At 55.0% G+C, this 27,861-nt stretch overlaps 2 protein-coding genes across 8 annotated transcripts in view; one reads left to right on the top strand and one right to left on the bottom strand.

The window, feature by feature from the left end:
• The first annotated feature begins 1,394 nt into the window (after nt 1-1,394).
• Nucleotides 1,395-23,131, top strand: LOC140188386 (elongation factor 1-alpha 2). Its single transcript, XM_072244613.1, has 8 exons — nt 1,395-1,478; nt 1,990-2,152; nt 4,624-4,803; nt 7,310-7,606; nt 15,856-16,006; nt 19,932-20,188; nt 21,814-22,048; nt 22,795-23,131. The coding sequence occupies exons 2-8, from the start codon at nt 2,009-2,011 to the stop codon at nt 22,923-22,925; spliced, it is 1,395 nt and encodes a 464-aa protein (XP_072100714.1). The 5' UTR covers nt 1,395-1,478; nt 1,990-2,008; the 3' UTR covers nt 22,926-23,131.
• The window catches only part of LOC140188363 (DENN domain-containing protein 3-like), a 180,098-nt gene continuing 175,238 nt past the window's right edge, over nt 23,002-27,861 (bottom strand). For 5 of the 7 annotated variants that reach the window (XM_072244564.1, XM_072244590.1, XM_072244574.1 and 2 more), the window contains 2 exons: nt 27,365-27,499; nt 23,002-25,589 (listed from right to left, as the gene is read on the bottom strand). In XM_072244564.1, coding sequence (XP_072100665.1) covers nt 25,266-25,589; nt 27,365-27,499 — 459 coding nt within the window. In that variant the 3' untranslated portion in view covers nt 23,002-25,265. Of the gene's footprint in view, nt 26,970-27,364; nt 27,500-27,861 lie in introns of all 7 variants that reach the window. The other 2 variants (XM_072244578.1, XM_072244582.1) reach the window with 1 other exon arrangement.

Here is a 27,861-nt window from a genome sequence, read left to right as displayed (position 1 = left end):
TCTCCCCTTCACCCCTCCCTTTCCCCAATCCCCTTCCACTCCTCAGTCCCCTCTCCCCTTCACACTCTCCCACTCTTCATTCCCCTCTCCCCAATCCCCTCCCACTTCTCATTCCCCATTCCCCTCTCCCCTTCACCCCCTCCCTCTCCCCAATCCCCTCTCCCCTTCACACCCTCTCCCTGATCCCCTCCCACTCCTCATTCCCCTCTCCCCTTCACCCCCTCCCACTGTTCATTCCCCTCTCCTCTTCACCCCTCCCTCTTCCCAATCCCCTCACACTCCTCATTCCCCATTCCCCTCTCCCCTTCACCCCTCCCTCTCCCCGATCCCCTCCCACTCCTCATTTCCCATTCCCCTTCACCCCTCCCTTTCCCTGATCCCCTTCCACTCCTCATTCCCCTCTCCCCTTCACCCCTCCCTTTCCCCAATCCCCTTCCACTCCTCATTCCCCTCTCCCCTTCACACCCTCCCACTCTTCATTCCCCTCTCCCCAATCCCCTCCCACTTCTCATTCCCCATTCCCCTCTCCCCTTCACCCCCTCCCACTCTTCATTCCCCTCTCCCCAATCCCCTCCCACTTCTCATTCCCCATTCCCCTCTCCCCTTCACCCCCTCCCTCTGCCCAATCCCCTCCCATTCTTCAATCCCCTCTCCCCTTCACCCCCTCTCCCTGATCCCCTCCCACTCCTCATTCCCCTCTCCCCTTCACCCCCTCCCACTCTTCATTCCCCTCTCTTCACCCCTCCCTCTTCCCAATCCCCTCACACTCCTCATTCCCCATTCCCCTCTCCCCTTCACCCCTCCCTCTCCCCGATCTCCTCCCACTCCTCATTCCCCATTCCCCTCTCCCCTTCTCCCCCTCCCACTCCTCATTCCCCATTCCCCTCTCCCCTTCACCCCCTCCCTCTCCGCAATCCCCTCCCACCCTTCAATCCCCTCTCCCCTTCACCCCCTCTCTCCCTGATCCCCTCCCACTCCTCATTCCCCATTCCCTTCTCCCCTTCACCCCCTCCCACCCTTTATTCCCCATTCCCCTCTCCCCTTCACCTCCTCCCTCTCCCCAATCCCCTCCCACCCTTTATTCCCCTCTCCCCTTCACCCTCCCTCTCCCCAATCCCCTCACACTCCTCATTCCCCATCACCCCTCCCTCTCCCCATTACTCCTTCCCTCTGCCTTTTCACCCCACCTGTCTCCCTCTTCCAATTCCCCCTCCCCTTTTACCCTCTCCCTCTCCCCTTCACCCCATCCTCGTTCCACCTCTTCCCCCTCCACCATTTCCCCCTCCCCTCTTTCCCCTCCCCCTCCGCTGCCGTCCCGCCCTCTCCGCAGTCCCGGCGCTCTCACCAGCCGCTTTACCGCAATGCTGTAGAGGCGGAGGGCGGGTCGCGGTTGCGCAGCGCCGGCGCACTGACACCGCCCCCACCCCGGCGATAAAAAGCGGCGAGAGGCAGCGCCGTCTCCCCGGCACCAGCGCCAGGTGAGCGGCTGTGTGCGGTCCCGGTCGGAGCGCGCAGCGAGAAGGAAGGAAGGAAGGAAGGAAGGAGGGAGGGAGAGAGAGAGAGAGAGAGAGAGGGGGGGAGGGAGGGAATGAAGGATGAAGGGTGAGGGGGGAAGGAGAAGAGGCTCAGGGAGGAGAGAGGTGGAGGAGGCTTAAGGGGAGAGAGAGAGGGAGACAGGGTAGGAGAGGAGGAGGATAAGGAGGGAGACGGGATGAGAGGGGGAGATGAATGGGGAGGGATCGGAGATGGGAAAGTGAATCCTAAGGTTAATGGAGAACGGAATAGACAGATAGTGATAGCGACAGGTGGAGAGAGAGAGGGGGAGGGGAGCGGGCGGAGATATATCGGGAAGATACGAGTCTGAGATGGTTCTGGTGGGGTGTTGGGGCGGTTTGTTTTTGAACGCGTTAATATTTCGGAATGACCCCTTGACCGGGCACTGGGGGTTCTGGATGTGTCCGGCGCTACCCCGCCCGTTTCTGTCCACAGACTGCTGCAGCCTCCCACCATGGGCAAGGAGAAGATCCACATCAACATCGTGGTGATCGGCCACGTCGACTCTGGCAAGTCCACCACCACCGGCCACCTCATCTACAAATGTGGCGGCATCGACAAGCGAACCATCGAGAAGTTCGAGAAGGAGGCGGCAGAGGTAATCGAGAGTTCTGGGCGGGTTCCAGCCAAGTGACGTCAATCCCAGCACAGTAATGTAAATCCCAGCACCACAACCATAGTCCCAGGAGCGTCCCAGCATGGTAACCACATTCTCAGCACAGTAACTACAATCCCAGCAGGGTCCCAACACAGTATCGTTAATCCCAGTGGCATCCTAGCACAGTAACAACCGTTCCAGCACAGTGGCTATGGTCCCAGCACGTTAATAATTCTCACAGAATCCCAGCAGAACATTGTCTGCTCAGTATACGTGTGAAAGTAGGTCAAGCTTCTGAGGAGGGTTACACGCAGCAGCGGACCAGGATTATTTCCCATCAGCAGGAGGTGTGGGCTTCTGGAATGACTTGGACTGCCACCACTCCAGGATTTCCAGGAATGATCTCAGGGATTACTGGGATCCTGGGAATAATGGATCAGCTCTGGTATTATTGGGATCCTGGGAATGATGGATTGACTTTGCGATTGCTGGTATCCTGGGGATGGTGGATGTCTGTGGGATTCCAGGGATCTCGGGAATGGTGGGTCAGTCTCTGGGCTTACTGGGATCCTGGGAAGGGTGGGTCAGTCTCTAGGATCAGGAACCTGAGTGAGTGGCATTGCAGTGCCAGGGAACACTGTAATGGGAGCAGAAGCTGCTCTGGTGGGCATGGTGGTCAGTGCCTCTTCAGGAGGGGACCCCACCGCTGGGGAGCCACTGACAAACTTGACATTGATTAGGTAGTGATGGGTAGCTGGTGGGTGCCATGGTTTGGAATTGGCCACTGGTGGTGATTTGACCCCCCCCCCCGCCCCCAACACCTTCCCTTTGCCTTCCACCCTCCAAGTGCTGGCTGGTCTGCCTCCTGCCACTGACCCCTGACCCATGCCCTCTCACATCCTGGCAACTTTAAAACTCTCAGCCTTCTTTTCAACCCCTGCCCCCCCCCAAACCTCCCTGTAACCTGCCAACCAACCACACTTCAGTTTCCAGCCGCCTGCTCCCATCTTTCACTCCTCATTTAATCTTCTCAGTATCTCCTCTGTTGACAGAGGGTTTGGCTGCTTGCCCTCATTTCACTTCCACTGGCTCAGAGCCAAGCTTGATTCTGAGAAATCTCCCAAGGTAGCTTATCACGTTAAGAAAGAGCCATATAAATGCAGGTTGCTGCTGTCCTTGGTTTCAATGGTGACTCTTTCCTGGGCTCATCTCTCTGCTGAACCTATGGTTTATCAGGCCACCCCCAGTTTCTGACCTGCAGACCTAGTAAAATCCTTCAGCAATGTTCTGGAGGGGTTTACGGTGAATTTACACCCCTGCGCTCACTGTTGAGGGCAATATTGCCTCTGGTTGCTGGGAAGGCTGAGGAGACATTCCTTTTGGATATGGCGGTATCTATTCAGAATGATCAGTTTTGTTGTGTCTGGAAACCCTCAGCACTCCATACTCTCTGTCTCCCTGTACTGGTGAGGGTTTAGTCACCTGCACTCCGAGGGATGGCCTCAAACTCTCTTTGAGAGCTGAAATTCTCCTGGGCCACACAGAGAGAGTGCTGAAAGGTAAAGATTAGCTTTAATTGTCAGATAGATAGCAAGACACACAGTGAAATGCATCATTTGCATCAACGACGAACACAGTCTGGGGGCAGCCCGCAAGTGTCACCATGTTCACGGCACCAACATAGCATGCCCACAACTTACTAACCCTAATCTTTGGAATGTGGGAGGAAACCAGAGCTCCCAGAGGAAACCCACATGGCCATGGGGAGAACGTACAAACCCCTTACAGACAATGGTGAGAATCGGAGACTGCTGGTCTGTAAAGCAATCTGCTACCTGAGCTAATATTAAAGGTGTGGCGTTAATTACCAGGACCTTAATTTTCACAGACTGATCCAACCAACTTGGAAAAGAGGGCCCAGAGGATTGATAGGGTATATTCTGGTACTGGTATTGGTATTAGTTTATTCATGTCACTGGAAATACAGTGTTCATGCAGATCAAATCAGCACACAGTGCACCGAGGTAAAACACTCACAGTGCAGAACAAACTGTAGCAGCTACAGACAAGATGCAGTGCAGGTGAACAATAAAGTGCAAATCGTAACGAGGTAGATGGTGAGGCCAAGAGTCCATCTTATCACAGAAGAGATTTGTTCAGGAACTTGATAACTGGGGTAGCAGCTGTCCTTGAGCCTGGTGGTACGTACCTTCAGACTGCCCAATGTGAGAGGGGAGGAGAGAGAATTTCTGGGATGGGTAGGGTCTTTGACTATGCTGGCAGTTTCACCGAGGCAATGGAAAATACAAAACTGTATTGTCTCCTAGAGCTATAGGTCTGACTGGCCGTCCATGGTTAATATGGAACCCAGCAAGTCGGGCAGCATCTGCAGAGAGGGAGCAGGTCAAAACCGAGGCTTGGCTGGGGAAGAGTGATCATAATGTGAACGATTGCTGTCTGCTCCCTTTCAGATGGGTAAAGGTTCCTTCAAGTACGCCTGGGTCCTGGACAAACTGAAGGCAGAGCGAGAGAGAGGGATCACCATCGACATCTCTCTGTGGAAGTTTGAAACACCAAAGTACTACATCACCATCATCGATGCTCCAGGGCACAGAGATTTCATCAAGAACATGATCACTGGGACCTCACAGGTCAGTGGAATTTCCAGGCGAGGTACTTCATGATCTAACCTCTCCTGCTCCCTCCCAAACAATTCCCAGGGCATGTTGAGGAAATGTGATCCAACAAAGCCTGCCAAAGGAGGGGATTGGATGAGAGGGAGTTCCATGGGTTGATACATACAATGTATTCTTCACTTGAAGATTGATTCTCTCTACGTTGGGGAGATGATGAATCTATGTCAAATGCTGTCTGTCTCTGCCCCAGAAATGAGCAATGAAGCTGATGTATTTTATTTAGTGGGTAAACTGGTGTGTAGAATTGACAGTTCAATCCTTTTGTTCTGCATTGTTCTGATCAAATGCCTTCCTGGTCCATTCAACAGTGTGGAGCAACAGAGGGATTTTGGGCTCCATGTCCAGAGAACCCACAAAGTTTCCATGCAGGTTGCTAGGGTGTTTAAGAAGATGTATGGTGTGTTGGCCTTCATTCGTCAGGGGACTAAGTTCAAGAGGCACAAGAACCTTGGTTAGACCAAACTTGGAATTTTGTGTTCAGTTCTGGTTGCCTCGTTAAGAAAGGATGTGAAAGCTTCAGAGAGGATGCGGAGGAGATTTACCAGGATGCTGCCTGGGTTAGAGAGTGTGTCTTATGAGAAAAGGTTGAGTGAGCTAGGGCTTTTCTCTCTGGAGCGAAGGAGGATGAAAGGTGACTTGATAGAGGTGTACAAGATGATAAGAGGCATAGATCGAGTGGACAGCCTGTGGGGGGTGGGAATTGTCTAATACAAGGACATAATTTGATTGGAGGAAAATATAGGTGGGTATCAGAGTGTGTGGAATGCCCTGCCAGGGGTGGTGGTAGAGGCAGACACATTAGGGATATTTAAGAGACTCTTAGATAGGCACATTAGATAGAAAACTGGAGGGAGGAATGGGTTGATTGATCTTGTTAAAGATAGTATAACACCACGAGCCACAGGCACTGTATTGCACTGTGTTGTTGTGTTCTCTGTTCTAAAGCAGAGTTTTCCGTAAATTCTGTAGAACCTGGAGAGGTTGAGTGTGGGAATTCCAGAGGGAGCTGAAGGCACGGTCGCTGGTGATGGGGCAGGAAGTGGTGGAGGGGGTGGATGTGGAGGGGTTCGGGGATGATGGACAGCTGAGGGCTGGGGCCTGTCTGTGGACTATACACACACGTCAGTGCGGTGATGGAACAAGACCGCGTCCTCCTGTGGAACCAGAGTGAACTTCAGCTGACCCTTCCCACCTCCTGACTCAGGGATGTCCTGTTGTTAGTGAGCCTCATTCCCTACAATTGATGAGGTGACACTGACTTTCCACTCCCAGGCTAACTAAATCCAGCTTCAAAATCTGGCAGTGAACGCCCAGAGGTGGTAAAGTGTAAGATTGTTCTGGTGACAGCTCCCTTACTGCCGTGTTGACCCAGCCTGACCAATACCTGTCTTACACAAGCAGTTCTACGGATGCTGGAAATCCAGAGCAACGTGCACACGTATACACAGACAGACGAAGTGCTGGAGCAGGTCAGAGGTCAGGCAGCATCTATGGAGGGGAATAGACTGTCAACGTTTCAGGCTCAGGACCTTATGAAGGGTCTTGGCCCAAAACACGGGCTGTAGACCCCTCACCATAGATGCTGCCTGACCTGCTGAATTCCCCTGCAGTTCGTGTGTGTGTTATTCTACCCATGTTGACACAGTTCTGGAGGATGCAGAGGTCCCTCGGTGTGTCAGTCTGTGTTTGGACAGAACGAGTGGGTACTGAAGTGAAGCTCTGGGATGGTAATAGCTGTGAGGTGTGGAGCAGTGTAGATCTCCCACCTCTGCTCTGTCCCTCGATTCCCTGAATACACAACCTCTCCCAGTCTCTCCAACACCTCCCTGGTTAGAGAATCCCAATGGTTCACAAGCCGCTCTGACCCCTGATTCTGATTGAGAGGCTCCGGATTGCAGAAACCCAGAGATCCCCACCCTGCGGAAACATCTCACTCGGTCATTCAGAAACTCCAGAGGGAGGGGGTGAAAGCATAGATCACAAGAAAGGGAATAGGGGAAGTGAAGTGAGGGAGGTGGACAGGCAGATTGGGAGCCTAGGGTGGAGGGGTTAGGTTGTGGGGTTAGAGGTTGGGGGTCAGTTGAGGTTATGGTGTGGGGGTTGGAGTGTGAAGGCAGAGGGGATCAGAGGGTGTAGGATTGGTGAGTCGGTGTGTCAGAGGTGGAGGGTCAGCACAGAGGTCAGAGGGTGTCGGGGGAAAGGGAAGAGTTTGAGGGTGTGGAGTCATGGGATGAAGGTTAGAACGGGGGTTGGAAGGGTAACAGAGCATAGGTGGAAGTCAGAGGAGAGGGGTGAAGGGGTGTGGAGGTCAGAGATCATAAGTTAGTGAGGAGAAGTGGGGGTGTGGGGGTTGGAGTGAGGGTTCAGAGGGGTTAGGGCAAGGCATTGGAGTGCGTGGAGGTCAGGGGGAGGGGTCAGAGACTGTGCTTCCCACTGTTGAGTCCCTTTTCCCTTTTCACAGGCGGACTGCGCAGTGCTGATCGTGGCAGCGGGTGTGGGTGAGTTTGAGGCGGGCATCTCCAAGAACGGGCAGACGAGGGAGCACGCTCTCCTGGCCTACACGCTGGGCGTGAAGCAGCTCATTGTGGGCATCAACAAGATGGACTCCACCGAGCCCCCCTACAGCGAGAAGCGCTACGATGAGATCGTGAAGGAAGTCAGCGCCTACATCAAGAAGATCGGTTACAACCCAGCTACCGTCCCCTTTGTCCCCGTCTCCGGTTGGCATGGTGATAACATGCTGGAAGCCTCACCCAACGTGAGTATAACTACCTGTTACCAGGCAGTGGCACCTGCCCTGTCCCCAGTGAGAGGGTGTCCTGCCTGTCCCTGGAGGGCAGCTCCCAAATTCACCCCACCGTCTGCCGAGGTCAGGGTGGACATGAGGCAGATGGTTAGTGACACAGCTCTATTGACCCAGACGGTGTGAGGATGGGGCAGACAGTCCTGCTAAGCCCACGAGATCAGAGCTCGGGCAAAAGGTGCTGAAGGCGGGCAGGTGCCTGGGGGCAGACGGTTCTGCTCTGCTGACCCAGTCAGTGCAGAGGGTGTGCCGATAGTGTAGGAGTGGGGTGAATGGTTGTGCTGACCTGACAGCCAGGATCCAGCGGGTTGGGGTCCCAGTGACCCAGGGATCAGATGATGAGAGGGGCGAAAGCATCTCCTGGTCGTTGGGTAGGGTGGTGAGGTGTTGAAGACCCCAGCCCCTGTCTCCTGGAGATGGGAGGGTCACCCCCAAGTCCGGTCAACTAGTGGTCCCAGTGTGAAGGGGGGTTCTTAGTGACAGGAATTGGTGGAATGATGGTTGGGCCATGGGGGACGGTGAATTGGGGGGTTGAAGTCGTGTGACTGACTAAGCACCACACAGGAACCACTCAGCCCATCTGGTCTCTGCCAGCTCCCAGTAGAGCATTCCCATCACTCCCATCCCCCTACACTCCTGCAACGCTTCCTCTCCCACACCTGGCCCCTTCTTACACTGGGGGCAATTTGCAGTGGCCAGTTATATAACCCGGGTGTCAGTGCGATGTGGAGGAAACCAGAGCCCCAGGGAAAACATGCACAGTCACAGGGAAAACATGTAAACTCCACCCAGAGGAGGGAATTGAACTCGGGTCACTGGAACAGCACTAATTTACTGCCCCTCTGTCCCAACAAATGATCAAGTTTCACGGCAAAGTGAGATGGTTGGCTGGTGCATGCATGTGTGTGTACACGTGTGTGCCTGTGCATGCATGTCTGTGTGTGTTGACTTCCAAAGGCCATAATTGGAATCACTGTTTTATATGATGTCAAATTTGTTGCCATTATAAAATTACTATAAATAATAAAATAAGTAAATAGTGTAAATTAAAATAACTCAGTAACGTACACAGAATGCTGGAGGAACTCAGTGGATCAGGGAGAATCTAAGGGGAGGAATAAGCGGTCAATGTTTCAAGCCAAGACCTTTCATCGGGACGGGAAAGGAAGGGGGAAGATGCTGGAATAAGAAGGTGGGAGGAGGACTCGCTGTACAGTGATAGGTGAAGGTAAAGGGCAGGAGAAGAAGGAATCTAATGGCGGGGGAGAGTGGACCATAGGAGAAGGGGAAGGAGGAGGGGCAGCTGAGGAGAAGATGTAAGAGGCCTGAGTGAGGAACAGGAGGAGGAAGAGGAATGGAAGGGAACTGGAAGCAGAAATTGATGTTCATGCCATCAGGTTGGAGGCTCCTTCGATGGAATATGAGGTGTTGCTCCTCCACCCTGAGAGTGGCCTCATCGTGGCAAAAGAGGAGGCTATGGACCAACATGTCGGATGGGAGTGGGATTTGGAATTAAAATGGTTGTCCACCAGGAAATTCTGCTTTTGGTGGATGGGATGCCTGATGATGCAGTCCCCCAATCTACGCCAGGTAGTAACGCATACAATAGACAATCCCAACAGACCTGCAGGTGAAGCGTTATCTCTCTTGGAAGGACTGTTTGTTAAAACCTCTACCCCTTTAAAACTCTTTCCTCTCACTTTAAACCACGCCCTCTCTTCCACAGCGAAGAGTCGAACTGTTTACCTTTTCGATGCCTTTTCCAATTTTGTGAACCTCTGTCGGGTCACCCCTCTGCAGGTACAGCAATCCCAACCTATCCAATCTCTCCCCATAACCGAACACTTCCAATCCAGGCAATGTGGATCTCCTCTGCCCCCTCCCCGGTGTAGCCATATCCCACAGTGAGGTGGCCAGAATCGTACACAATACGCCAAGTGTAGTCCAACCAGTGTTTTGGGAAACTGCAACATGAAGTCCCAACATTAATATTGATTTAAGCAGCTGAAGAGGGAGCCGGCAGTCACTGGAGTGTGATTGTTGAAGAAAAGGGATCAGGGACGTGAAGGGAGAGCAGCAGGAGGGAAGGGCTGAATGGCCTCTCTCCAGGAGCGTGTTGCCTGATGGTGTGGCGATGGAATGAGTTGCCAGAGGAAGTGGTTGAGGGCAGGTACATTGAAACCTATTGAAAGGCCTCGATAAAGTGGATGTGGAGAGGATGATTCCGATAGTGGGGTGTGTAGAACCCGAGGGCACAGCCTCAGAACAGAGGGACAGCCATTTAGAACAGAGATGAGGAGCAATTTCTTTGGCCAGAGGATGGTGAACCTGTGGAATACATTGCCACAAACGGCTGTGGAGACCGTCATTGGGTATATTTGCAGCAGAGGTTGATAGATTCTTGGTTAATCAGGCTATCAAAGGTTACGGGGAGAAGGCAGGAGAATGGGATTGAGAGGGATAATAGATCAGCCATGATGGAATGGCAGAGCCTAATTCTGCTCCTGCGTCTTATGGTGTTATAAACATTTAAAAGGTGTGCAGATGGGTGCGTGCATCAGAAAGGAGAGGAACGTGGGTCAAACATGGCGAGGTGGGGCTGGTTCGAAGCCCTTTGGGCCGGCAGGGATGGGTTGGGCAGATTCATGCTGTCTGACGGTTTGACTCTGTGACAGGTTGCTGGGGTATTTTTATCCACAAGACTGTGGTGAAGGTTCACCCTCGATCCTTACATGGGGCGGCTCCAGCATGAATTATTTTTATCCACTCAGGAATCCGGCCCACCGTCCCCTGGGAATCCGGCCCACCGGCCCAGATTTATTTCTGTCTTCAGATTGTCAGAGGCTGTTGCTGTGCGAGTGACACAGTGGGGTGGGGGAGGAGGAGAGTGAGGTGTGAGTGTGTGTTTTCTCTTTGGTGAATGTGTGTGTGTGTGGGGGTGTGTACAGGAGATGAGGTGTGTGTTGTGTGTGTGTCATGAGGGATGTGTATGTGAAATCTCAGTCCTCACAAGGAGACCCTCCACGCTCCCGGGACACTCCATTCCCCTCCCCAGTGCTATAAACAGACAGGCTGTGCTTGGTCATGCGGGAGAGGGAATGTTCTAGAAGCCTGGCTGGTGACTGGAGTGGCAGCATGCCAGACTCAGCACGATGGTGACAGTCCTGCGGTCAGGAAGGACCACGTTACCACAGCAGAGTCAGGTTTATCAGCCCTGACCTACAAGTTGAAATTTGTTGTTTTTGCAGCAACTATCCAGTGCACAGACATAGAATCGCTAAAATAAAAATCACCTATCGGGTCAGTATGCTCAAATCTGCTGATGACACAGCTACTGCTGGCAGACTTTCAGATGGTGACGAGGAGGGTCAGAGGAGTGAAATCAGGTTTAATATCACTGGCATATGAAATGAAATTTGTTGTGGCAACAGAAAGTGCAATACATAATAACAAACTGTAAATTACAGTAAGAAATATATTTAAAAATTAAATTAGGTAAGTAGTGCAAAAAGTGGGTGGCGAGAGGGAAGGTGCTCATTCCGTCTGTTAGCCTGCAGGTCACCCTTCTCATTCCATCCACTAGCCCGCAGGTCACCCTTCACATTCCCTTTGTTAGCCTGCAGGTCACCCTTCTCATCCTGTCTGTTAGCCTGTAGGTCACCCTTCTCATCCTGTCTGTTAGCCTGTAGGTCACCCTTCTCATCCTGTCTGTTAGCCTGTAGGTCACCCTTCTCATCCTGTCTGTTAGCCTGCAGGTCACCCTTCTCATTCCGTTTGTTACCCTGCAGGTCACCCTTCTCAATCCATCTGTTAGCCTGCAGGTCACCGATCTCATTCCGTCTGTTAGCCTGCAGGTCACCCTTCTCATTCCGTCTGTTAGCCTGCAGGTCACCCTTCTCATCCAATTCACTAGCCTGCAGGTCACCGTTCTCATTCCGTCCGTTAGCCTGCAGGTCACCCTTCTCATTCCGTCTGTTAGCCTGCAGGTCACCCTTCTCATCCAATTCACTAGCCTGCAGGTCACCGTTCTCATTCCGTCCACTAGCCTGCAGGTCACCGTTCTCTTTCCGTCGACTAGCCTGCAGGTCACCCTTCTCATTCCGTCTGTTAGCCTGCAGGTCACCCTTCTCATTCCGTCTGTTAGCCTGCAGGTCACCGATCTCATTCCGTCCGTAACCCTGCAGGTCACCCTTCTCATTCCGTCTGTTAGCCTGCAGGTCACCCTTCTCATCCAATTCACTAGCCTGCAGGTCATCTTTCTCATTCCGTCTGTTAGCCTGTAGGTCACCCTTCTCATTCCATCTGTTAGCCTGCAGGTCACCCTTCTCATTCCGTCTGTTAGCCTGCAGGTCACCCTTCTCATTCCGTCTGTTAGCCTGCAGGTCACCCTTCTCATTCCGTCTGTTAGCCTGCAGGTCACCCTTCTCATTCCGTCTGTTAGCCTGCAGGTCACCTTTCTCATTCCGTCTGTTAGCCTGCAGGTCACCCTTCTCATTCCGTCTGTTAGCCTGCAGGTCACCCTTCTCATTCCGTCTGTTAGCCTGCAGGTCACCCTTCTCATTCCGTCCACTAGCCTGCAGGTCACCCTTCTCATTCCGTCTGTTAGCCTGCAGGTCACCTTTCTCATTCCGTCTGTTAGCCTGCAGGTCACCCTTCTCATTCCGTCTGTTAGCCTGCAGGTCACCCTTCTCATTCCGTCTGTTAGCCTGCAGGTCACCCTTCTCATTCCGTCTGTTAGCCTGCAGGTCACCCTTCTCATTCCGTCTGTTAGCCTGCAGGTCACCCTTCTCATCCAATTCACTAGCCTGCAGGTCACCGTTCTCATTCCGTCTGTTAACCTGCAGGTCACCCTTCTCATTCCGTCTGTTAACCTGCAGGTCACCCTTCTCATTCTGTCTGTTAGCCTGCAGGTCACCCTTCTCATTCTGCCCACTAGCCTGCAGGTCACCCTTCTCATTCAATTCACTAGCCTGCAGGTCACTGTTCTCATTCTGTCTGTTAGCCTGCAGGTCACCCTTCTCATTCCGTCTGTTAGCCTGCAGGTCACCCTTCTCATTCCGTCTGTTAGCCTGCAGCTCACCCTTCTCATTCCGTCTGTTAGCCTGCAGGTCACCCTTCTCATTCCGTCCCCTAGCCTGCAGGTCACCCTTCTCATTCCGTCCACTAGCCTGCAGGTCACCCTTCTCATTCCGTCCACTAGCCTGCAGGTCACCCTTCTCATTCCGTCCGTTAGCCAGCAGGTCACCCTTCTCATTCCGTCCGTTAGCCTGCAGGTCACCCTTCTCATTCCGTCTGTTAGCCTGCAGGTCACCCTTCTCATTCCGTCTGTTAGCCTGCAGGTCACCCTTCTCATTCCGTCTGTTAGCCTGCAGGTCACCCTTCTCATTCCGTCTGTTAGCCTGCAGGTCACCCTTCTCATTCCGTCTGTTAGCCTGCAGGTCACCCTTCTCATTCCGTCTGTTAGCCTGCAGGTCACCCTTCTCATTCCGTCTGTTAGCCTGCAGGTCACCCTTCTCATTCCGTCTGTTAGCCTGCAGGTCACCCTTCTCATTCCGTCTGTTAGCCTGCAGGTCACCCTTCTCATTCCGTCTGTTAACCTGCAGGTCACCCTTCTCATTCCGTCTGTTAACCTGCAGGTCACCCTTCTCATTCTGTCTGTTAGCCTGCAGGTCACCCTTCTCATTCTGCCCACTAGCCTGCAGGTCACCCTTCTCATTCAATTCACTAGCCTGCAGGTCACTGTTCTCATTCTGTCTGTTAGCCTGCAGGTCACCCTTCTCATTCCGTCTGTTAGCCTGCAGCTCACCCTTCTCATTCCGTCTGTTAGCCTGCAGGTCACCTTTCTCATTCCGTCTGTTAGCCTGTAGGTCATCCTTCTCATTCCATCCACTAGCCTGCAGGTCACCCTTCTCATTCCGTCTGTTAGCCTGCAGGTCACCTTTCTCATTCCGTCTGTTAGCCTGCAGGTCACCCTTCTCATTCTGTCTGTTAGCCTGTAGGTCACCGTTCTCATTCTGCCCACTAGCCTGCAGGTCAGCCTTCTCATTCAATTCACTAGCCTGCAGGTCACTGTTCTCATTCTGTCTGTTAGCCTGCAGGTCACCCTTCTCATTCCGTCTGTTAGCCTGCAGGTCACCGTTCTCGTTCCGTCCACTAGCCTGCAGGTCACCCTTCTCATTCCGTCTGTTAGCCTGCAGGTCACCCTTCTCATTCCGTCTGTTAGCCTGCAGGTCACCCTTCTCATTCCGTCTGTTAGCCTGCAGGTCACCCTTCTCATTCCGTCTGTTAGCCTGCAGGTCACCCTTCTCATTCCGTCTGTTAGCCTGCAGGTCACCCTTCTCATTCCGTCTGTTAGCCTGCAGGTCACCCTTCTCATTCCGTCTGTTAACCTGCAGGTCACCCTTCTCATTCCGTCTGTTAACCTGCAGGTCACCCTTCTCATTCTGTCTGTTAGCCTGCAGGTCACCCTTCTCATTCTGCCCACTAGCCTGCAGGTCACCCTTCTCATTCAATTCACTAGCCTGCAGGTCACTGTTCTCATTCTGTCTGTTAGCCTGCAGGTCACCCTTCTCATTCCGTCTGTTAGCCTGCAGCTCACCCTTCTCATTCCGTCTGTTAGCCTGCAGGTCACCTTTCTCATTCCGTCTGTTAGCCTCTAGGTCATCCTTCTCATTCCATCCACTAGCCTGCAGGTCACCTTTCTCATTCCGTCTGTTAGCCTGCAGGTCACCCTTCTCATTCTGTCTGTTAGCCTGCAGGTCACCCTTCTCATTCTGTCTGTTAGCCTGTAGGTCACCGTTCTCATTCTGCCCACTAGCCTGCAGGTCAGCCTTCTCATTCAATTCACTAGCCTGCAGGTCACTGTTCTCATTCTGTCTGTTAGCCTGCAGGTCACCCTTCTCGTTCCGTCTGTTAGCCTGCAGGTCACCGTTCTCGTTCCGTCCACTAGCCTGCAGGTCACCGTTCTCTTTCCGTCGACTAGCCTGCAGGTCACCCTTCTCATTCCGTCTGTTAGCCTGCAGGTCACCCTTCTCACTCTGTCTGTTAGCCTGCAGGTCACCCTTCTCATTCCGTCTGTTAGCCTGCAGGTCACCCTTCTCATTCCGTCTGTTAGCCTGCAGGTCACCCTTCTCACTCTGTCTGTTAGCCTGCAGGTCACCCTTCTCATTCCGTCTGTTAGCCTGCAGGTCTCCGTTCTCATTCAATCCGCTAGCCTGCAGGTCACCCTTCTCATTCCGTCTGTTAGCCTGCAGGTCACCCTTCTCATTCCGTCTGTTAGCCTGCAGGTCACCCTTCTCATTCCGTCTGTTAGCCTGCAGGTCACCCTTCTCATTCCGTCTGTTAGCCTGCAGGTCACCGTTCTCATTCTGTCTGTTAGCCTGCAGGTTACCGTTCTCATTCCGACCACTAGCCTGCAGGTCACCCTTCTCATTCCGACCACTAGCCTGCAGGTAACCCTCGGGCAGGTATAGCTCCTGCTTAGCCCCCCCCCTCCCCCCACTGAGCAGGGTCACGTGAAGCCATCGAGCAGGTGGTGGATGGTCATGTGAGCAGCTGGTGCAAGTCACAAGTCCTGGTTATGCAACCACTGACACCAGGCCGACAATCTCTGAAAGGTATTGATAATGGCTGGGGTCACCTGTCTTATAAAGACACTGCCCCGAAGAAGGCACTTCATTGAAAGACCATGATCGCCCACTTAATACAACACAGCACATAATAACGATGAGTGGAAAAAGGGAGCAAAAAGAAAACTAGTGAGGTAGTGTTCATGGGTTCATTGTCCATTCACAAATCTGGTGGTGGAGGGGATGAAGCCGTTTCTGAAACATGGAGTGTGTGTCTTCAGGCTCGTGTACTTTCTCCCTGACAGAGGGATCCTTACTGATGGATGCTGTGTTTTTGAGTGATGTTCCTTCTAATTCAGTTTACAGCTGGGTGACACAACCAGTGCTCTGAGCATAAATTTTTACACGGTCTGAAAACTGCTTGGCACTTTGAATTAACATTATGCAAAATAAAATTTACAACTACATGGCAACAAAGGCTGTGTGCGCGGGAGCATTTCCGTTACTGCGCTGCCGTGCACCCACACAGCTTAGAGGGAACAGAGGTTGTGAGGCATCACCTTTTGAAGGTGTTTTCAAAACTGGCGTCACAGCCGACTGCTGAGCTGACCTCTGACCTGCGCCCTGTTCCGACAGATGCCATGGTTCAAGGGTTGGAAGGTCGAGCGTAAGGAGGGAAATGCCAATGGGGTGAGCTTGCTGGAGGCATTGGACACCATCTTGCCCCCTACCCGGCCCATCAGCAAACCCCTGCGGCTGCCCCTGCAGGACGTCTACAAGATCGGAGGTGGGTATGGCTGGGGTGGGGAATGGGGATAGGTTGGGGGTAGGTGTTTGGGTTTGGGCAATGAGTGTCACTCTACAGGGTTGGGAGGAGTGGGTGCGGGTGTCATTGCCAAAAGTAGATTAACTAAAATAACTGACACAGTACATATGCACTCTCGACTCAGACAAACTTTATTTTACTTATACACAAGAGAACAGCAAGGGCCGGACACTCACACTGTTCTGATGTCGGAACAGAAAACTGCTATTTTTAAAAAGAATTGGCCTATCCATTACAGATATTAACCCTTCTGTAAATTGTGTATGTTTGAATTAGAAACAAAGAAACACACTGTCTCAGTCTCCCTTGTCCGGGTATGATCCCGCACGGTCTCAGTCTCCCTTGTCAGGGTTTGATCCCGCACGGTCACAGTCTCCCTTCTCCGGGACCAACCCCGCACGGTCACGGTCTCCCTTGTCCGGGACCGACTCCGCACGGTCACAGTCTCCCTTGGCCGGGCGTCACCCTGCACGGTCACAGTCTCCCATGTCCGGGAATGACCCCGCACGGTCACAGTCTGCCATGTCCGGGACTGACCCCGCACGGTCACAGTCTGCCTTGTCCGGGACTGACCCCGCACGGTCACAGTCTGCCTTGTCCGGGACTGACCCCGCACGGTCACAGTCTGCCATGTCCGGGACTGACCCCGCACGGTCACAGTCTCCCTTGCCGGGGACTGACCCCGCACGGTCACAGTCTCCCTTGCCGGGGACTGACCCCGCACGGTCACAGTCTCCCTTGTCCGGGACTGACCCCGCACGGTCACAGTCTCCCTTGCCGGGGACTGACCCCATGGTCACGGTCTCCCTTGTCCGGGTGTGACCCCGCACGGTCACGGTCTCCCTTGCCCGGGACTGACCCCGCACGGTCACGGTCTCCCTTGCCCGGGACTGACCCCGCACGGTCACGGTCTCCCTTGCCCGGGACTGACCCCGCACGGTCACGGTCTCCCTTGCCCGGGACTGACTCCGCACGGTCACGGTCTCCCATGTCCGGGACTGACCCCGCACGGTCACGGTCTGCCATGTCCGGGACTGACCCCGCACGGTCACAGTCTGCCTTATCCGGGACTGACCCCGCACGGTCGCAGTCTGCCTTGCCGGGGACTGACCCCGCACGGTCGCAGTCTGCCTTGCCGGGGACTGACCCCGCACGGTCGCAGTCTGCCTTGCCGGGGACTGACCCCGCACGGTCGCAGTCTCCCTTGCCCGGGACTGACCCCGCACGGTCGCGGTCTCCCTTGCCCGGGACTGACCCCGCACGGTCGCGGTCTCCCTTGCCCGGGACTGACCCCGCACGGTCGCGGTCTCCCTTGCCCGGGACTGACCCCGCACGGTCACGGTCTCCCTTGTCCGGGACTGACCCCGCACGGTCACGGTCTCCCTTGTCCGGGACTGACCCCGCACGGTCACGGTCTCCCTTGCCGGGGACTGACCCCGCACGGTCACGGTCTCCCTTGTCCGGGGCTGACCCCGCACGGTCACGGTCTCCCTTGTCCGGGGCTGACCCCGCACGGTCACAGTCTCCCTTGTCCGGGGCTGACCCCGCACCGTCACAGTCTCCCTTGTCCGGGTGTCATCCCGCACGGTCACAGACTCCCTTGTCTGGGTTTCACCCCGCACGGTCACAGTCTCCCTTGCCGGGGACTGACCCCGCACGGTCACAGTGTGCCTTTTCCGGGACTGACCCCGCACGGTCACAGTCCGCCTTGCCCGGGACTGACCCCGCACGGTCACGGTCTCCCTTGCCCGGGACTGACCCCGCACGGTCACGGTCTCCCTTGCCCGGGACTGACCCCGCACGGTCACGGTCTCCCTTGCCCGGGACTGACTCCGCACGGTCACGGTCTCCCATGTCCGGGACTGACCCCGCACGGTCACAGTCTGCCATGTCCGGGACTGACCCCGCACGGTCACAGTCTGCCTTATCCGGGACTGACCCCGCACGGTCGCAGTCTGCCTTGCCGGGGACTGACCCCGCACGGTCGCAGTCTCCCTTGCCCGGGACTGACCCCGCACGGTCGCAGTCTCCCTTGCCCGGGACTGACCCCGCACGGTCGCAGTCTCCCTTGCCCGGGACTGACCCCGCACGGTCGCAGTCTGCATTGCCCGGGACCGACTCCGCACGGTCACAGTCTCCCTTGGCCGGGCGTCACCCTGCACGGTCACAGTCTCCCATGTCCGGGAATGACCCCGCACGGTCACAGTCTGCCATGTCCGGGACTGACCCCGCACGGTCACAGTCTGCCTTGTCCGGGACTGACCCCGCACGGTCACAGTCTGCCATGTCCGGGACTGACCCCGCACGGTCACAGTCTGCCTTATCCGGGACTGACCCCGCACGGTCGCAGTCTGCCTTGCCGGGGACTGACCCCGCACGGTCGCAGTCTCCCTTGCCCGGGACTGACCCCGCACGGTCGCAGTCTCCCTTGCCCGGGACTGACCCCGCACGGTCGCAGTCTCCCTTGCCCGGGACTGACCCCGCACGGTCGCAGTCTGCATTGCCCGGGACTGACCCCGCACGGTCGCAGTCTGCATTGCCCGGGACTGACCCCGCACGGTCACGGTCTCCCTTGTCCGGGACTGACCCCGCACGGTCACGGTCTCCCTTGCCGGGGACTGACCCCGCACGGTCACAGTCTCCCTTGTCCGGGGCTGACCCCGCACGGTCACAGTCTCCCTTGTCCGGGGCTGACCCCGCACGGTCACAGTCTCTCTTGTCCGGGGCTGACCCCGCACCGTCACAGTCTCCCTTGTCCGGGTGTCATCCCGCACGGTCACAGACTCCCTTGTCCGGGACTGACCCCACGGTCACAGTCTCCCTTGTCTGGGTTTCACCCCGCACGGTCACAGTCTCCCTTGCCGGGGACTGACCCCGCACGGTCACAGTGTGCCTTTTCCGGGACTGACCCCGCACGGTCACAGTCTCCCTTGCCCGGGACTGACCCCGCACGGTCACAGTCTCCCTTGCCCGGGACTGACCCCGCACGGTCACAGTCTCCCTTGCCCGGGACTGACCCCGCACGGTCACAGTCTCCCCTTTCCGGGACTGACCCCACGGTCACAGTCTCCCTTGCCCGGGTGTCACCCCGCACGGTCACGGTCTCCCTTGCCCGGGTGTCACCCCGCACGGTCACGGTCTCCCTTGCCCGGGTGTCACCCCGCACGGTCACGGTCTCCCTTGCCCGGGTGTCACCCCGCACGGTCACGGTCTCCCTTGCCCGGGACTGACCCCGCACGGTCACGGTCTCCCTTGCCCGGGACTGACCCCGCACGGTCACGGTCTCCCTTGCCCGGGACTGACCCCGCACGGTCACGGTCTCCCTTGCCCGGGACTGACCCCGCACGGTCACGGTCTCCCTTGCCCGGGACTGACCCAGCACGGTCCCGGTCTCCCATGTCCGGGACTGACCCCGCACGGTCCCGGTCTCCCATGTCCGGGACTGACCCCGCACGGTCCCGGTCTCCCATGTCCGGGACTGACCCCGCACGGTCCCGGTCTCCCTTGTCCGGGTGTCACCCCGCACGGTCACGGTCTCCCTTGTCCGGGTGTCACCCCGCACGGTCACAGTCCCCCTTGTCCGGGTTTGACCCCACACGGTCACAGTCCCCCTTGTCCGGGTTTGACCCCACACCATCAGTCTCTCTGTCTGGGTTTGATTACAACCCTTGCCCTGCAGTCTGCCCCTGTGTCCTGATCCCATGACCTTTACTCCTTGACCCCTTGTTTTTGCAACTTGAACCATGACCTTCGCCACTGCTACGCTTGCCCCTCTGACCTGACCCCTTACCTTTGTGTCTGCGATCCTTCTGTGACCCCTGCCCCACTGTGTGACCCTGACCCTTGCCATGCGACCCTCAGTTGACGTGTGTGTGCTCACCGGCAGGGATTGGCACGGTGCCAGTGGGCCGGGTGGAGACGGGAGTGCTGAAGCCTGGGATGGTGGTCACCTTCGCCCCGGTCAACATCACCACGGAGGTGAAGTCTGTGGAGATGCACCACGAGGCCTTGTCTGAGGCCCTGCCTGGAGACAATGTCGGCTTCAACGTGAAGAACGTCTCTGTCAAGGACGTCCGCCGTGGCAACGTGTGTGGGGACAGCAAGAACGACCCCCCCATGGAGGCCTGTACCTTCACCGCCCAGGTATGCGGGCAGGCAGAGGAATGTTGAGGACAGGAAACGGGGGAAGGTTTAATGAGGGGGAGCGATTGGAGTGTGGGAGGAGGGGAGTGAGGGGAGGGGGTGGGGTGGCGAGGAGTAAGGGAAGAGATGGAGGGCTTGGTGACAGGGACAGAGGTGTGTGAGGAGTGAGTCTTGTGACTAGTTTTGGAGCATCACCTGGGAACTGGAGTCAGGGGTCAGGGTCTCATGCACATACTAGGAGAGTTCCCCACCGAGGAATTTGAGGGTGAAGATGTCATTGTCGCTAACCCTGGGGGGAGGTGGATGTCTCATTCCTCCTGGGGTGATGTGGTGTGGTGGGATGAGGAGGATGTGAGCATGAGATGTAGGGACAGTAACGGTTTGATAACGGCAGAGAATTCCAGCAGACTAACTCCGACACCGTACATCAACAAAACTGAACTCAATCGAGGGTCTCTCACCAGACCTGAAAATGTTTGAAGAGATGTAGACTCCATTTCTTTCCCCACAGATACTGACCGATGTGTTGACTGAAATAGGGGTTTTGGTCTTGGGCTGGGATCCAGAGAGGGGTCAGGCTAATGCAGGCAGCAGGAGAACCAGGAATGGTCGTAGTCATAGAGCACGACAGAACGGGGACAGGCTCTTGGGTCATCTAGTCCGTCCTGCATTGTTAATCTGCCCAGTCCCACTGGCCCATACCTGGACCACGTCCCTCCATACCATCCTATCCACATACCCATCCAAACTTCTCCCTAGTCCCATCGACCCACACCCGGACCATATCCCTCCATACCCTCCCATCCATGTACCTATCCAAACTTCTCCCTAGTCCCATCGACCCACACCCGGACCATAGTCCTCCATACCCTCCCATCCATGTACCTATCCAAACTTCTCCCTACTCCCATCAACCCACACCCGGACCATAGTCCTCCATACCCTCCCGTCCATGTACCTATCCAAACTTCTCCTTAATCTCATCGACCCACACCCGGACCATAGTCCTCTGTACCCCTCCCATCCATGTACCTATCCAAACTTCTCCCTAGTCCCATTGACTCACACCCAGACCATATCCTTCCATACTGTCCATTCCATGTACCTATCCAAACTTCTCCTTAATCTCATCGACCCACACCCAGACCATAGTCCTCCATACTGTCCATTCCATGTACCTATCCAAACTTCTCCCTAGTGAAGTGCCTCGATCACTGGGCATGGGACACGAGGGTGAAGCTTCCTCAGTCAATATCCAGGCTGGAATCTCAACCTGCAGAAAGCCAGCGGGCAATGGCCACCTGACATGGGAATCTCACCTGGGTGGGTGGTTGAGAAACTATTCCAACGTGGAAATCAGGAGCTAGAAAAGCTGTGACCATTGATGGATGCAATCGGGAATCCAGTGGAAATGCCCAGGGAGGGTGTGGGATGCTCTCTGAGTGAGGAGCTCAAGGTGTGATGGGACAGTGAGGGGGACTGGTCCAACGTGGAGATCAGGAGCTAGATACACTATGAATACGAATGAATCTGATGGGAAATCAGTGGGACTGTCTCTCAGGGAGAGGGTTGATGTGTGGTGGATGACCGACTGTGTTTGGGGGGTGGTCCTCTCACATCCACAGGTTATCATCCTGAACCACCCGGGGCAGATCAGTGCTGGCTACTCCCCGGTCATCGATTGCCACACTGCCCACATCGCCTGCAAGTTCGCTGAACTGAAGGAGAAGATCGACAGGCGTTCTGGCAAGAAGCTTGAGGATAATCCCAAGACCCTGAAGTCCGGTGATGCCGCCATTGTGGAGATGACTCCAGGGAAGCCCATGTGTGTGGAGAGCTTCTCCAAGTACCCACCCTTGGGTGAGTACCTCCTCATGTCCCCAGACCACAGCTGGGGGGTGGGATAGGGTGGGGGAAGAAAATGGGCAGAGTGAAGTCCATTGCAAAACAGCAGGTGTGTGCGCAGCAAGTCCCACAAAATGCTTGGGAACTCAGCAGGTCAGGCAGCATCTATGGAGAGGAATAAACAGACGCTGTCTCAGAACTGCAAAGGATGGGGGGGGGTGGGGGGGGATGCCATATGAGGCCAAAGTCAGATTGGAAGAGCAAAACCTTATTGCATTTGGATGGTCTCCAAACTCTTCCCATTCCTCATTCTGGTTCCTGTCACCACTTAGTTCTCCTCGCCTACCCATCACCTCCCTCTGCTGCCCCTCCTCTTTCCCTTTCTCCCATGATTCACTCTGTTCTCCAATCAAATTGCTTCTTCTTCAGCCCTTTACCTTTTCCACCTATCACCTCCCAGCTTCTTACTCCATCCTACCTTCCCCTCCCCCCCCACTTGGTCTCATTTATACCAGCCCCCCCAACCCCAAACTCCTTATTCTTCTGCTCCCTTTCCAGTCCTGACAAAGGGTCTCGGCACGTAACGTTGACTGTCCTGGGATCCCCTGTGTTCCCTTCCAAGGGCAGACTGGGGCCTGAGAATACCCTTGTTTGACAAGTGATGCCTCAGGTCCCTCACCATGGTGGGTGGGTGGGTGAGAGTAGATCCCTCTCCCTGGCCACTGCCTCCTTCTAATGGGCCCTCCACCGTCTGGTTCCAGGTCGATTCGCCGTGCGTGACATGCGTCAGACCGTGGCCGTGGGCGTCATCAAAAACGTGGAGAAAAAAGCCAGCACCACCGGGAAGATCACCAAGTCTGCCCAGAAGGCCCAGAAGGCTCAGGGCAAGTGAATGGGATGTCCTGGGGAGGTCAGCACCAAGCCAAGCCCCCTCAACGTCTACCCTGTGGCCAAGGGGCACGTGTGCGCATGTGCCGGTCAGAGCTCGCTGGTCAACGACTGGATGTTAACTATTAAAGTCCAATGGAAGTTTTTTAAAAGGAAAAGTGTGTTGGTGGGGGTCTTGGTTTTCTCAATAAACAAAAGCAGAGACGTGGAGCTGGTGTCAGTGTCTTCCTCAGGTCACACGACATGTCGCCGTCGTTTTTTATAAAAATATGTTTATTACAAATTACAGTACCAGCAAACAAATTTAACATAATCCCATCCCTATTTAGGATAATATTTATATCCAAACAGTCCTGGAACACCTCCGTGGACATTGCATCTTCCTTCTCCATGGTAACTCAGGGACGGACATACCCCAACAACGTTGCCAGCAGTCAGGCTGGGTGGAGCCTCTGCTACCTGCCCCCTTCCCTTCCAAAGAAGGATCTCCACCTGAAACCTTGACAGTTTATAGATGCTGCCTGACCTGAGTTCCTCCAGCATTGTGTGTGTGTGTTACTCTGGATTTCCAGCACCTGCACTATCTCACACCTTCTGCTTTATTGCAGGTTTCTGGCATCTGCAGTGCTTTATTTGCCTATACCCTTGACCCTGGTGGAATGGGGCTGCCCCTGTTCTGCCAGGCTGTTGGTATGGGGCTCGATCAGTCAAGGCTCTGGGCCTGCCCAGCTGACAGCAAGCCCAGGAAGTGTATGCTCCCGCTTGGGATCAGACTGTGTGCTGAGGGAGAGGGATAAGGCGAGGGGGAGGGTGGACCAGCAGCTGGTGAGGGGCAGTGACAGCTGCCTTGAACAGGCGCCAGGAGTCACACACCCTCTCTGTGCCCCGGGACAGTAATAACGCAGTGACGCCAGAGTCAGGAGTTAACTGTGAGTCTGTGTCCCCACCCTCTGGCCACAGCCGTCCTGCTGACTACCTGCCCCGGCGCTGGCAGCTGCCCTCTAGCCTGTCCCCCCCCCCCCCAGCATGTTCCTCCTGCTCTCATTTCCCCCCACCATCTCTCATGGCTATGCTCCAGTGGGGGCCTCACTCCTGTGATCTTGGAGAGAGGCTGGAGGTTGAACATAGACTGTCAATCCCAGCATGGGGTAGATGGGATGAAGGGCCTGTCCTTAGCTCTGTGTCTGTCCCACAATCCAGGATCCTTTCTTTTACTGAGACACAGTGTGGAACAGGCTCTTGGTCCTCTGAGCACCACTGGTAGTTAACCACCTTTTTAACACTGACCTAGTCAGCAGACAATTTATAATGACCAATTAACCTACATCTTTGGCCTGTGGGAGGAGACCGGAGCCCCCAGAGGAAACCTGCAGTTCACGGGGAGGACATACAGAGTCCAAACTCCGAGTGGCCCGATCTGTAACAGTGTCATGCCAGCCAGGACCCTACCCTGGCACCCATGTGGGAGGGCTGCAGAGGACAATCCCGGGCCCACTGTCAGCTTGGAGCCGTGACTGTCCTGAGCCGAGCCCCACCTCACCCATCCACCGGGTTCAGAGCTGAAGGGAAACCAAAACACCATACGTGCTGGAATCCTGAAATGAATGCAGGAGACACGGGATTCAGGGGATGCTGGAAATCCGGAGGATGTGGCAGCACTCCAGAGAGAGCTCTTGGATACAGGGATGTACAAGATGGGGAGAGGGGCAGTTCAGACAGTGTGGGCTGGTGGCAATCTCCTCCACTCCATCACTGCATGTGCTGAGTGGGCCTGGCACTGTTCGCTGATCCCCACCCACAGGAGTTTTCAGACAGCCTGCTCTCACAACAAGCACTTTCATTGAAGGCCAGCACATCATCATAGGCCAAAGGGCCTGTACTGTGCAGTACCGCTCCAACTATCCCACGTTCTCACTGTGAAACAGGACACACGAAATGCGAGACTGAATGCAGAGGAAAGCATTGTACGGCGTGCCCTGTCACACACTCTGGGGAAGAGGGTTAGATCAGACTGTCTCTGGGCCTAGGGAGAGAGAGAGAGGCTGTCAGCAGGAGGGAGGTAATGATTCAGGCCTGTGTCAGTATTGAGGTTGGGGAGGGAGGCAGGAGGGAAGGAGATGTGGAGTGCATTCACTCCCAGTTGCTGTTTCATTGGTGGGGGGGGAGTGGAGGGGGTTTCTAAGGTAGTGAAGTAGTGTAGTGACCCTCTCTGTGTGTTGCTGGTTCACTGGGGGGGGGAGGAGATGGACCAGAGGGGTTAGAGACAGGCTGGGGGGGGGGTTTAAATGGGAGAAGGAACCTTCCTGTGTGTTGCTGGTGTGAGGGGTGTGGTTAGAGAGGTTATTCACAGTGTGGAGTACATGCCTAGTTCATCTCTGGAACTGATTGGTCCCCAATCCGGCATTCCCCTTCCAATACGCTGAGAATGTGATTCGTGTGATGTGGTTCTCAGCTCCGTTGACCTTCCTATAGACACCATGCGAACCCCATCTCCACCACTCCCTGCATCTGCTGAGCAACCCCTCAGGGTCTCGCTCCGCACGTAGGATCTGCGGTGATTGGTAGCCTCCTCGTGGGTGACTGAGGGCAGCGCTGGAGACCGGAGACCTGTGACCGGTGGTGTTCCACAGGGATCTGCGTTCAGAGATGTAGAGGACCGGGCAAAAGTCTGAGGCACATACATATAGTTAGTTAGGGTGCCTAAGCTTTTGCACAGTACTGTATCGACTAAATATTTATTAATATTAACAATAACTTATTGATATTGCAGTGTCAAGGGTGGAGATCATAGTCCTTACACTGTGTGCTCCAAATCAAATCAGAATTAAACCACGCAGGAAATAAAGTGAAAAACAGCCTACGGGACTGTGAAGCGGTCTTAGCTAACTGAGCTATATATACAGTACATCCGTGAACTGGACACTGGTCTGATTAGGAACATGTGAAAAGTAGACTTGTGGATAGGGAGGACATTTGTCAGCGGGTAGGTCGGCTGGTGAAAGAGCAGTCGGAGGTTAAGTGGAAGGTCGACTGTAAGAGGAGACCAGATAGTGAACAGTGGGACCTCAGGGGCACTGATGTACACAGCGATGGTGGTCCACAGATCCCTGGAAGTGGTAACACAAGCAGGCAGGAGGGTAAAGAAAGCGGGCCTTCATTGGTACAAAAGACGGGAGGTCATATTGTATAGATATCGATTTAGCTGCACTTGGAGTATAAATTGAGTTCCTGTCACCCTATTACAGGGAGGATTTTGAGAGACAGCAGAAGAGATTCACCTGAATTAGAGGGTTTGAGATTTGAGGCTGACCGGGATTAGTACATTTGAGATTTGAGGCTGACCAGGATTAGAGAGTTTGAGATTTGAGGTTGACCCAGATTAGAGGGTTCGAGATTTGAGGCTGACCAGGATTAGAGAGTTTCAGATTTGAAGCTGACCAGGATTAGAGAGTTTGAGAATTGAGGTTGACCCAGATTAGAGGGTTCAAGATTTGAGGCTGACCAGGATTAGAGAGTTTCAGATTTGAAGCTGACCAGGATTAGAGAGTTTGAGAATTGAGGCTGACCAGGATTAGTACGTTTGAGATCTGAGGCTGACCAAGATTAGAGGGTTTGAGATTTGAGGCTGACCAAGATTAGAGGGTATGAGAATTGAGGCTGACCAGGATTAGTACGTCTGAGATTTGAGTCTGACCAGGACAGTCGCTGTGGGACAGAGGAGAGTGATAGGAGGTGGTTCCTTCCCTGTGATCCCACCCGGCGAGGGTGGTGGCCGACACAATGGACTCATCGGCCCAGAGGCAGTGAGTGGGGCTGTCCGCAGGGGGTGACGGCTCTGTAGGCCTCAGCACCCGCATCTTCAGTCCACCTTCCAGATGATGGTCTTGCTGTCCTCAGTGGCGCTAAGCACGTAGCGGTCCTCGGCCGGACACAGTGCCCTGACTGGGCCGCAGGCCACCTCCAGCTCCTTCTGTAGCGAGTGGGTCTCCGTACTGATGATGTATATCCGGCCTCTGCTGCCGTCCGCCGTCCCCCCACCAACCCACACCTGGGGACCAGCAAACAGATACATCACAGCTCCGGTTGGGGCAAGGGCCAGGTTGGGATGAGAGTCAGATTTCAGGATAGAGTGAGTAGGAGGTGGGGTTGGGGATGAAGGTCAGAGGTTGAGTGGGGCAAAATCAGGGTGATGGTCAGAGGTCGGGTCATTGGGGTGAGGGAGAGGTTTGGAGGTTGGATTGGGACGAGAGTTAAGGGTCAGGTGGGTGAGGTCAGGTCAGGGTGAGGGTCAGGGGTCAGGTGGGGTGAGAGCCAGAGGCCAGGTGGAGTAAGAGCAGAGGTCGGGTGGGGTGAGGGCCCGGGGTCGAGTGGGGTGAGGGTCAGAGTCAGGGTTAAATTCAGATAACACTTGGGAAGAGGATTTGATGCCTGCAGCCTCCTTACCTGCTTCTTGACGTGGATCATGCAGCTGAGGTGTATGCCAGGCGGGAAGGGGATCTCTCTGACCAGATCACTCAGGATGTCGGTGCGATACACGTACAGGCTGCACCCCTGTGCACACAGCATCCACACTTCCCCCTGCGGAGCCAGCAGGCAGAAGCAGCATTAACCAGCCATCCGCCGACCTGGCCCATGTCCCCTAGCCCGGCTCTACCAGCAGCTGGCAGAGAAGAGCCTGCACGTGTATCAAGCCCTTCACACCCCTCTGTGGCAGGAAGAACGAGCTGCCGAGAGTCCCACAGCAGAGACACCAGGCCTGCGGCTCAGCTGGCCCATGCCGACCAAAACTGCTGTCTGAGCTCGCCCCTAACGCCTGACTTGCTGCTAACCCTCTCTACCAGGGGTGGTGGTACAGGCAGATATATTAGGGGCATTTGAGAAACTCTCAGGCAGATGTGGGGTTGAAATTAGAGTAGGTTAAAGGGTCAGCACAACATCGT

Source organism: Mobula birostris, chromosome 2 (genome assembly GCF_030028105.1).
Source record: "Mobula birostris isolate sMobBir1 chromosome 2, sMobBir1.hap1, whole genome shotgun sequence".
Classification (NCBI taxonomy): domain Eukaryota; kingdom Metazoa; phylum Chordata; class Chondrichthyes; order Myliobatiformes; family Myliobatidae; genus Mobula; species Mobula birostris.
Note: the sequence above shows the minus strand (reverse complement) of the source record. Positions and strands in the feature narration are given on the sequence as shown.